Source organism: Macrotis lagotis, chromosome X (assembly GCF_037893015.1).
Source record: "Macrotis lagotis isolate mMagLag1 chromosome X, bilby.v1.9.chrom.fasta, whole genome shotgun sequence".
NCBI classification, from domain to species: Eukaryota; Metazoa; Chordata; class Mammalia; order Peramelemorphia; family Peramelidae; genus Macrotis; species Macrotis lagotis.
Window position 1 is genome coordinate 51,995,943 of NC_133666.1, and position 11,914 is coordinate 52,007,856.

The 11,914-nt window shown below is 41.5% G+C and overlaps 1 protein-coding gene across 11 annotated transcripts in view; it reads left to right on the top strand.

The window, feature by feature from the left end:
- Nucleotides 1-11,914, top strand: part of LOC141500160 (sodium/hydrogen exchanger 2-like) — a 105,738-nt gene that overhangs the window by 63,830 nt on the left and 29,994 nt on the right. For 10 of the 11 annotated variants that reach the window (XR_012471847.1, XR_012471848.1, XR_012471851.1 and 7 more), the window contains exons 7-10: nt 101-171; nt 1,449-1,613; nt 4,894-5,005; nt 7,179-7,313. Coding sequence is in view for 3 of the 11 variants with exons in the window: in XM_074203116.1 (XP_074059217.1) it covers nt 101-171; nt 1,449-1,613; nt 4,894-5,005; nt 7,179-7,313 (483 nt within the window). In the remaining 8 variants the exon portion in view is untranslated. Of the gene's footprint in view, nt 1-100; nt 172-1,448; nt 1,614-4,269; nt 4,584-4,893; nt 5,006-7,178; nt 7,314-11,914 lie in introns of those variants that run through there. The other variant, XR_012471853.1, reaches the window with a different exon arrangement.

Sequence of the window (11,914 nt, forward strand, 5' to 3'; positions counted from 1 at the left end):
GAATTATGCTCTTTCATGCCTCTAAAGAAGTTTCTTTTCTTTGTTGGTTAAGTTTCTCCTATGTGCTGTGTGTTTAGACAGATTTTATCTTCTTTTTCAGTTCTTGGATCACTTGTTGGCTGGCATTGAAGACATATCTGGGCACTGGGGACAGTATTACTGGAAAGACAAGTAAGAAACGACCAGATTTATAATTGTGTACTTGTGTAGAAAGGGGAATAAACCCTATGACTATTTCTGTTTGTCTCCATTGGGGTGGAATGAATTTCATCCCTCTTATGTATATTGAAGTTGAGAGATAGTCTCAAACAAAGATGGTGAGCTGTCTTGGATTTTTTTACCTTAACCCAAAAAGTCTGACAGTTCCCAGACTGTTTTGTTTTTCTTTCCAAAAAAATCACTGTACTAGGAGCTAGGGAATATACTGTTTCAAAAAGACATGGTCTGCTCTCATGGAGTTCACAGTCTAGAAGGATAGTAAGACACCAGCACACATTGAGATGGGGTAAGTTCATGAGAGAGGTGCAACTTGGGGGATCAGAGAAGGCTTCATGGTGGAGGTGCCTTTTGAATAAGTGTGGAGAGTGTGGAGGAGAGTACCTGGAAGATTGTAGAAGGCCTTTAATGCCATGCGGAGGGTGTTGGCCTTCCCTCCAGAGGTGATAGGGAGTCACCAAAGGCTTAAGCAGAAGAGCAATTGAGCTAGATAAATGCATAAGAAAAAAATATTCTCACATCAGTCTGAAAGACATTTTGGAGGGGGAAGAGAATGTAGTCATGTAGTCCTCCTGACAGGGCATTACTGTAGTCCTAGGGTGGCAGTAAGGGCTTGTACAAAGCTTGGACCTGGTAGCAAGGTAAGAAATAGCCACAGACTATTGTAGAGAGAGCCTTTGAAATGGAAATGATAGGATTTAGGTTTGAATCCCAACTCCTCCTTCGCAGCTTTATGATTCTGGGCAAGTCTTGTTCCCTTTCTCATGTATTACTTCATCTTAGAAATGACAGAGTTGGACGAGATATTCTTTGAGAACCATTAAGCTCTTAATCCCATGATCCTTTTCTGTGGTCACCTTCTACCCAGGCTCTTACTCATTTGTGTCACTGGTATGCCCTCTACATTAAGATTAGTCTTCTTTTCACAAATGAGGACCTGAAGTCAGGGAATGTTCAGTGACTTGGCCAAAGTCATGTAGCTAGTTGGTAAGTGGCAGAGGTGGTACTTGAACCCAGTCCTTTTGTGTCTCTCTGCTATACCATGTTAACTTGGAAGGTTTTTGAGGGCATAGACTGTGCTTCCTTTCACCTTTGTTTCCACGGTGCCTTACATAGAGTAGCTATTTAATATAGTAGACCTCAATCTTAACTTGAACTAAAAACCACCAGGACTTTTCTGAGGAGAGTGGTCAGTGAACTCCTGGCTTTTTTCCCCTTTGCTTCCTGGGCAGATTGGAATATTTCAATAGCCAATATCTGCAGAAGATTTTGCTGCGGGATTATGACCAGCCCAAGTCTAGCATCGTGCTCCTGTATGAAAAGCTTGAGAGGAAGCACGCCATTGAGCTGGTAGAAGCTGGCCAGCTGGTCCAGCCTCAACCTATTGTACCTCAGTGGTAAGTAGTTTTCAAGAGCCATGATATTCTCTTGTAGGTACCACCCCAAATACTAAGCCTTCTGGCCCTGGAAAAAGGTTAGAAAGTTTTCTCTTGGGAGCCCAGTTTCTCTTTTGTCCTATGCCAGACCTTCACAGCTGCCTTGGTGAGCATTAAAGACCCAGCCCATCTACAAGGGGAAAGGCTGGGTGTAAGCTTTTTAGGGACTGGAGAGATTCTTTTAAAAATCCATATCCTAGAAAAAAACTCTTTCATTGTCCAAATTTACTTCTTTTGTTATTCTTATTTGTTTGTTTCTTTTTGGCAAGGCAATAGAGTTAAGTGACTTGCCCCAAGTCACACAGCTACATAATTAAGTGTTTGAGATTAAATTTGAACTCAGATCCTTCTGTCTCCAGGGCCATTGTGCTACCTATCTGCTCCCAAATTTACTTTGTTTCTCATGCATAGTGCTTTATAGGTTGGGTTTTTTTCCCCTTTTTACAGGCAATGGGAACAGAAATAATGGATGGACCAAAGGTTTCCTTGCTCTTTTTTTCCTGGATGACTGTTAAAGGAGAGAGAACTTGAAAATAGAAAATGATGGGGGTTGGGGAAAGGGAGAAGAAAAAAGAAAAAAACTCTTCTACAGAGCAATTCACATTAAATATACCTTAAAATGGGAGTGGGGTAGTTCTCTGATTGCCAGAAGGTTTTTTTATTACCTCTTGCTAAAACTTGCAAGGACTTTCTGTCAATGTTTCGAGAAGAATTTGGGGACTTTCAGTTAGTCCTCTGCCATAACCCCATCATGACCCAGAGATGATCCACAGTTTTTAAACATTATATAAGAGGTCTATAGACTCTCGTATGTCCTACCAAATTGGAATCCAAAGTCTGCCTTGGGCAAGTCACTTGGGGGTGAGTATGTGTACATAAATATAATTTTGGATCCTGGCTGTATTAATCCACCAAACACAAGTGTTGACTGGGTCGATCCATTCAGTCAACTGGTACACCTGGTGGGAGTCCAGTGCTACTCACAAATGTCATGAATACACATATGTAATATGTACATTGTGGTTTGAGGAATCTCCCTCAAAATTGTGGACATGGTTAGTGACTTTTACTAAGGCCCCAAATTCTAATGACTCAGGTCCAAGATCAAAGCCCCAGGAGCAGGCCCCAAATTTCAGAAGAGTTAGGCATGAATGCTGCTATTTAAAAAGTGACTTCTATTGACCTGTTTTTGGACAACAGGGGCATGACATAAAGAGATGGCTAGTTGTCCTTACCTGGCTCTGATCAGAGAGCCTTTAGGGAGGAATGGGTTCAGAAGGTAAGAAACCATGGACATTCTGGAGAAGAGTTATTGCAATAATAATTTAAAGGATGAATGAGGCCCTTCAAGTGAAAGTAGAGCAAATGATGCTGTTTACCTTGTAGAAGAAAAGAGAAGGCTGAGGGGGAATTGACCATTTGTCTCTAAGTATATGGGAAGGATGTTTCAATTTATCAGTGGGGAGAAATTTTCCTTCATTAATAAGTCCCCAACCCCTGTGGAATTATTAGAGGCATGCAGGGTGAAGTGACTTACTCAAGGTCACATAGTCAAAAAGTTTCAGAGGCAAGCTTGGAACATGCTTCTTCCCAACTCCAGCTTCCTTGGAACCTTCCAGGAAAGTTGGGAGCAGAGTGCTCAACACTTAGCTTTCCTTCCCAAAGAGGACCCCACATATGGATGTAGCATTCAGTGAAAATAAGACCATATAGTTAATGTTAACGAGAGCTTGTCAGTTCATTATTGAAATAGACAATCAAGGGATTTGGTCGAATTTTTTCTTTTGAAGAGCTTTTAAGTTAAGGCAGACCTGTGCAGGATTCAACTGTTCTGGATGGCTTAGGTTTTCTTCCCTTGCCTTCATAAAGGGGACTGACTTGTCCAGATGGCCTTCTGAAGACATTGCCAGCTCATTTCTATTCTTTGTGAATTTAGGGTACAGTAGAATAGTTGGTGTGAGACAGAGGTAGATGTCCAGCTCCTCAAGCCTAATTATTTGGGGTAGGAGGAGACTTAGGACATGGACTTTTTTGATTTGATCAAGATAGGGCTATATAACCCATGCAAAATGAAGGACTGAATAATAATCTGGGGATGTGGGCAGATGTAGATAGCTAATCTGCATACTTCTGGATCTATGTAGGAAATGATTTTATTTGAGATTCATAGACCAACTGTCTCCATTGCCTGACATAGGCAGATAACAGCTTAAGCCTCCATTTTGCATTAACTGCATAAATCTGGAAGTAGGATTAGGCCCAGGGACATACCGAACCCATCAGTCCTTGTCTCTTCATTGCATTCTCCAGCTCTAAGAATTTGAACTGGAAAAGAACACTGACGACAGGAAGGCCATAAACATTTAATATCAGATAAAAGCTAGTAACACAACTAGGAAAACTCCCACAAGTCATTTGAAATGCCTGGAAATAATGCCTCCTGCCCAGCTTTCATAGCTTGTCTCAGTGCCTTATTAATTGCATTTCTCATTTTCCCCATGTGATTATGAAGAAGAGTCATTTTGAAAAAGTTTGTGATTCTCCAATATAGTTGACCTTTCAGAACACAATATTGGGTCTCTCCAATTTCTTTAATGTTTGACCTTAATTTTTGTAGAAGACAACATCAGGGAGTGATGCCATGACAATCAAGTGAGTTGAATTTGAGTGAGGGGGCTGTGCTGTCACCAAGCCTCACTTTCTTCTCCAGAACCAAGTAGATCCAGTGGCCAGGCATGACTCAAGATGACTGGAGATGGCTCTGGATGTGAGGCAATCGGGGTTAAGTGACTTGCCCAAGGTCACGCAGCTAGAAAGAGTCAAGTGTCTGTCTGAGTCCGGATTTGAACTCCAGTCCTCCTGATTCCAAGGCCAGTGCTCTAGCCACTGTGCCACCTAGCTGCCCATTCTAATTCTTCTTTGAGAATGAAGGTAAAAGACTAATTTGTTTACTGTTCAGTTGAAGGTGTACTGAAGGTTTTAGCGCCCACCACTGTACTTACCCCTTGAAACATTCATATTTATTAACATTTGAGCTTAGTTACCTCTCACTGAGGCCCACCATTAATCATTCAAGAATATTTTTTTCTTTTTAAAGTACTGATGTTCTGCTACTCCTATTTTGTTTACCTTTTTGTCTTCTGAGGCCTACATAGTTTGAGTGTGGATTGTTCTCATACTTTCAACTTTGGTGCCTTTTTGTCTATAATCCCTGTAAACAACCCATTGGTTTTCCTTGCAGCCACAATGTTGAGCCAGTCACAGTAGCCATGGCCCCAGTGCCTCTGGATCAAGACCTCGTGGATAATATACAGCAGATTTTGGCTACCAACCTCTATAAAATCAGAAGAGGGGTAAGGATTTTTTTAGCTTATGTAAAGCTATAAAGCTCTCCAAATGGAACTGACCTCTCTCTGTTCTGACCCTTTTCACATGGATTTTGTGAGACCAAATAGCCGCAGTGGTGGTCATGTTTGGATGGTTAGTTGTTGAACTAGCCTGATGGCTGCGATTCCAGTCCTTATATTCTGGGGTTTTGTGAGATATTAATAATATTCTGTTCGAGAAGGAGTAAGACAATTCCATTCAATGGACATAGAAAGAACTTGGAACTCCCAGGAGGAAAGATAGGATAAAAATCCAGTAATAAGACTACACATAAAAGAAATAATTATATTTATAATTCTGCCAATTTACTTGTGATTCCAGTTTCCTAAATAGGAATCATTCCCTATTGTTATCCTTCAAATTCCTCCTCTGTAAGATATTGCTAAGTATGTTGGGGTACAGTGTGTTGTAGTACAAGGACCTTGGACTTGAAGATATGAGGACCGAGTTTTAGATTTCTCTGAATATCTGTAAAATAGGGATAATTATGCTTGGCTGGGATTATTGTGAGGGAAGGTGCTTTGTAAACCTTAAAGTTCTATAGAATTGGGAGTTATTATCATTAGGATTAGTTTGTATAATTATTTTACAAAAGGACTGTGAAATAATCTTTTCATTGTACTCTGAAATTGTCAGACCCATAGGAAAGCATTGTACCTAATTGTGGCCACCAAACATTATTAAAAATGTGGAGAAATGGTAGGGTGGTGGGGTTGGAGAAAGAGCAGAATGGGAATAGAGACATACACACAGTTGGACAGATGGGCAGATGGACAGATAGATGGGCAACCAGACAGATGGATAGATGGGCAGCCAGATAGATAAACAGGTATACAGATGGGCAGACAGGTAGATGGGTAGAGGGATAGATGGACAGGTGGACAGACAGGTAGATGGACAGAAATCAGTAAGGACCTCTAAAAGATTACCAGGATCAGCCAGAAGAACTGTAGTTATTTAGTTTGGAAAAGGCAAGGTGTAAATTATTGTTTTCCAGTAAGGATTTATAAGGAGAATGTCAAGCTGCCATTTTATCTGGTTCTGGAAGCCACAAGCAGATCCAACATAATGCAATTTTACTTAGAGATAAGGATGAATTCCTGAAATAGAACTTGGGAAGGGGCAACCTTGTGAGAGGAGGGGGGAAGTAGAGTCTTTATTCTTAAAGATTCTTAAAGAAGAGAGATCATAGATAAAGCATGTATTAAGCACTTGTTGTATACCAGACCACAGAAGGAAGAAGAGAAAACCAAAAAAATCAGCCCAAAGACAGGGGTTGGGGTCCTGTGAACTCTATAGAGCGATGAAGTTATTTCAAATAGATTCACAAAAACTCAGTTAAATTTTCAGTGTGAACCTTTAAAACTCAGAAATCATCAAATACTGCAGATTAAGGCTTGAAGGATTGTTTTGTGGATTGTCTAGACTTAAGAAAGTGATGGAGAAAGTATTAATATAGATTAAACTTAAACGTATGTCATGAAAACGTCCCCCCTCCATCCCCTACTAGATCTGCTTGTTAAATAGCTAACTCATCCTTGTGCTTCCTCAGCTTCCAGAATTGAGCCTAAAGCCATAATAAGTTAGAGCAGAGAGACCCAGGCCCTGACCCTAGCCCTGACTTGACATGCTAACAGTACCCAGGAGACTGTCTGCTCTGCCTGCCTGAGTTCTTTGTCATTCGTGAGCCTTCTGTCCTTGGCAATGCTGTCTCGTCAACCTTAGAAGATCATCTTAGATGGTGATCAAGTCTGATCATTTAGGCCAGGACTCATATGTCTGGGAAACCCCCAAGAGAGGTGACTGGAGACAGATGGCAAGGAAATTTAGTTCTTTTAAAGGCAGCCTTTTGTCTTCTTCTAGTTTTGATATTCTTATAAGTTTAGTTTTGTGAGGAAAATATGAATAAATGTGATTTAAGATGTCTTCTAAGTTTTGGGATGAGGGGCCTTTTAATAGGACATGTATGGGTGAAATAGGTTGACTACCTTTTTTTGTTGTTGTTTAACTTTCCGGGGAAAGGCATATAATCTAAAAGAATTTTGAATTTAAGCCAATTTGAACTACGTGTTGGTTTCTTGACCTTTATTTCATTGGGACCCTTCATTATGTCTACTTCGTGTTGGGCTGTGTTTCCAGACTCCTGCATATAACCGGCATACTCTTCCAGGAGAAACAGGGGAGGCTGAAGAGGCCAAAGAAATTCTCATCCGCAGACACAAGAGCCTGAGCCATAGCCTTTCCAGAAGTGATTGGGAGCGAGCTGTCACGGAGGTAGGAGCCTTCAGAAAGACCATGAGGGTTTGATTCATTCACCCTAGTGTGGCTAGCTACAATCAGAGCTGTGACCACATCATGTGGCTACTCCCCCAACTGATACACTGATCCTCATGTGAGGATTTTCCTGAAAGGGAGAAGACTGGCATGTGGGAGACCATTTTCTGGGTGCCTGAATATTTCATGGATACCAAGGTAGATCTCAAGCTGGCCTTCCTCAATCTTGAGGGGACTCAACTTCCTCTTTGAGGATGCCCTTTTCCTTTTCTTACACAATGATCACTTCCCAGTGACTCCCTTCCTCCAATCCAGCCAGCCACCCCCCCCCCCCCCACGAGGCCAGTTGAAACCCTGCCTTATAACCAGTGAGGGCAGTCAGATAAAACAAAATACCCCACTGGCTCTTTGGGTGAACTTGGATGCCTCACCCCTCTGCTCTTGTCCTGAGAGGAGACGGGAAAGCTGGCTTCATAAGCAAATCTCCAAAACTTCATCAGAGATCTTTGCTTCAAAGATCTTTCCTCATTAACTGCTGTTTCTTCTAATTATGTAGATTTCCTTTGCATGAAAACTTGAAAATTCTTTGTCATTGAAATGTTCTACTTTATCTTTTTTTTTATTACTTGTTTCTTCTATAGTTAATAATTTTTTCCTTAGTTATAGCTGCCCTCCTTTCATTCTCCTTTCATTTCAAGGATAATCCCTTGGAAGTTTGATCGGAATGACAGTAATTATGCAAATTCATTCAACTGGCAACATTAATTTTTATTTTTATTTTTTTTTTAGATTTTTGTAAGGCAATGGGTTTAAGTGGCTTGCCGAAGGCCACACAGCTAGGTAATTATTAAATGTCTGAGGATGGATTTGAACTCAGATACTCCTGACTCCAGGGCCAGTGCTCTATTCACCTAGCCACCCCAGCAATGTTAATTTTTAAGTGTTTAGTTATTATTTTCCTTTCCATCACTGCAGTGATCATATCAATTGGCCTCTTGACTGTTTCTTTTCTCTATATCAGTTCATACAAGTCTTCACATTCATCATTTCTTGTGGTCCATTAATATCCTGTTGCGCTCCCAATTTGGCCAGTCATTCACTGATCAACAGGGTTTCACTTTCCTTCCAGCTCTTTTTTCATCACAAAAAAAGTGCTGCTGCAAAGATTTTTGAGTGCATGGGACCTTTCCCTCTGATTTACTTTCCTTGGGGTATGCCTGTGTGCTATACCTTAGCGAAGAGTAGATTTACCAGGGCAAAGGTTATGGAATGGTTTCATGGTTGTTTTCCAGAATTATTGGATCAACTAATTCCACCAGCAGTCCTATTGTTAGTATATCTCCTTCCACTGTTCTTTCATTTTTTATCAGTTGTTTTGGTACTTTGGCATCCTTGCCAATGTGATGAATATGAAATCTCAGAATTCCTTTAATTTGCAAGTTTCTTAGGATTAGTGATTTCATCTGGTTGTTGGGAATTTACATTCTGATTTCTGGAAGGCTACCTATTATAATCCCAAGGTTCTGTCAATTTTCTGTATGTATTAGATATCAGAACTTCATCACAGATCTTTGCTATAAAGATTTTCCCTCATTAACTGTTTTTTTCTTCTAATTATATTGATTTTCTTTGTATGCAAACTTGTTAATTCTTTGTAATTGAAACGGTCTATTTTATTTTTTTTATCACCTCTGTTTCTTCTATAGTTAATAATTTCCCCGCTAGTCATAGCTGCCCTCCTTTCATTCTCCTCTAATTTTTCACAGTATGGCCTTTATTATTTTGGTCACATATCTTTTTGTACCTTATTGGGATATTTTTGTGGTCTAAACCTAATTTTTTGCCAAATTGTTTTCCCAGCAGTTTTTGTTGAATAGAGGATTCTATGAGTTAATTGAATCCTGGCTACTAAATTCAATTGCTTCTGAATCTTACTTACTAAGGCGCTTCCATTAATCACTTCCATGTTTTTAAAATCAGCACCAGGGGCAGCTAGGTGGCGCCGTGGATGGAGCACTGGCCCTGGAGTCAGGAGAACCTGAGTTTAAACCCGGCCTTAGACACTTAATAATTGCCTAGCTGTATATGACCTTGGGCAAGTCACTTAAACCCATTGCCTTAAATAAAAAAATTAAAAAAAATCAGTACCAAATAGTTTGGATGAATACTGCTTAACAATATTGCTCAGGTTATGATAATGCTAGCCTCCCTTTATTGTTATTTTTTCCATTATTTCATTGTTACTATTACTGTTAGAGACTTCTTCCTGGACCCAATCCCACTGATGATCAGCATTGGACTTATTCTATTTCCCACCTGAGCTAGTGTGCCCCCCCCTCCCCTTGCCTTTGGAAGCCTGGTGACCCCTCCTCCTTGGGGCTTCCACAGTTGACATAGCCCACTGCAGCTCAGTATTCCTAAACTCAAACAATACCCCAACTTTGACCTCCCTACTAGCAGGAATTACAGGCATGTGCCACTACTTCTGACATCTCTTTAAATTTTTTACCTTTGTTTCACCTTTGTAGAGGAATCTTGTTACTGTTTTGTCTAATTTTTTAAAAAAAAATGACCCTTTGGTAGTTTGATGGATATGATAATAAATTGACAAATGATTTTTAGTAGCAGCATCCATTTTTATTTTATTAGCACAACCCAGCCACTGTTTCTCCTCTTCTTTTTCTGTCAGTCACACATTTGATGACCTTCCCAAAGAATCCATTCCCAAATCTACAAAACTGAAGTAAAGATCAACAGAACAGAAAACAATTGGAGTTAGGGGAAGTTACAGAAGCTTCTGGGGAGGATGGATACAAATGGATCTCAAGCTTGGACTTAGAAAAAGGGTTAGCTAAGTTTGTAGTGGTAAGGAAGGGGGCAAAGATGGGACATGCTGAGGTGGGAGAATTGCATCATGGGAAAGACATGGCATCTGATATATGTGAGCAGTAAGATAAAATATAGAAATCACCTTAAATGCCAACAGATATTCCCTTTATAATAGTTCATGCTTAGAAGATGCATAAAGGTCTTCTTTCCCTCTTCTCCACTCAGGGGGGCTCTGGTACTTCGATGTTGTGGATACCAGTCCTCTGATGGTGTAGACCTCAGCTCTTCAATGACTTAGAGTCTTAGTGACCAAGCTGGTGGGGAACCAGACTGGTTTTGGAAACCAGCCAGTTCTGCTCCCCCCCCAACCAGGTCCTTCCCTGGCCTCACAGTGAGACAGTTCCATTGGCCCAGGCTTCAAGGACAGAACTCATGTAGGAGGAGATGCTAAGTAGGATTTCACTGCTTGATAAAAAGAACTATTAACAGAAGCTCTATTTGCAATATTAGCATGTAAATACATAATTTGTAACATTCATGTTAATAGGTAAGATTTTAAGAATCATCATCATAAAAATTATCTTTGCAAGTAAATTGTAGTTCTTCCCTTCCCTCCCCTCCCTCCCCTCCCTCCCCTTCTCTCCCCCTTCTCTCCCTTCTCCCCCCTCCCTTCCCTATCCCCCCTCTTTCCCTCCCCCCCAAGTGTTCTTCTCAAGGACTTAAATACAACTTTGAGGTTATCTCTTCCTGAATCTTGTGTCTTCACCCCAGGAAAACTTGGTGAAATTCATCTGCTTTATATTAAAAAATGCCTTGACTTCATGTCCACATCCAGGGTCATCTTAGGATCTTCAGTACTTGACTGATTTTGTACCTTCCCTCTGTCCCTGTCTGCCATCCTCTTTCCCTGCAAGCATCTAGGCTAACAAAGCATTAAAGGCAGTCACATGAAAAGGCTAGAAAGGATTTGTACCCAAACTCCTAGGCAACTTCACTTTACCAAAGGGTATAATCCTGGCTTCTGCTCCTACTCTACTTTTTCATTGCTACCCTACTGAGCTGGGGGGCTCTAACCCCCCAGGCACTGCCCCTTTCAGCTTGGGGTTTTAGCAAAATGAGTGGTCACCTTTATCTTCTGGAGTCAGACCCCAACTCGGGATGAGTGGCTCCTCCTTCAGGCTGACTGTCTCCATGAGGCTGGCTGCCTCCATGAGGCTGGATGCCTCTATGAGGCTGGTTGCTTCCATGAGGCTGTCTGCTTCCATGAGACTGGCTGTCTCGTTGAGGCTCACTTCTTCCATCCTCTGCTCCATCAATTTTTCTTCATTTTTCAGCAGCTGCTCAGTCTGCTGCTGGTGCTGCTTATTCTGGCTCTGGCTGCCGCACATGGAGGCCCCACTCCCTAAGCCAGGCCTCATTCCAGGACTACAGGCAGTTGTTCTATGGGCCCACTCCCAGCTCTGGTCATTTCTATCCCTCAGGGGCCAGATGTAAGCTGGGGCCTTGGTCTGAAGGCTCACTCCAGAGCCAGGGGTAGCAGCTTTCTCTGACCACTGCCAGTTCCTGTTGGGATTTTCCCCTAGGGGCCATATGGATACGGATGCCTTTAGCTCAGGCCTCTCTCCAGGGTCAAGAGTACTTTGGCATTTCCATCTCTTCTGGTCCCCTGCATCCTCAGAGTCTGAATGTGACTCTGGGTCTTCACCGTCTCCATCTCTCTTGGGGCTGTGCACCTGGAGCAGAGGTATCTCTCCAGGCATGCGGGTTGTGGT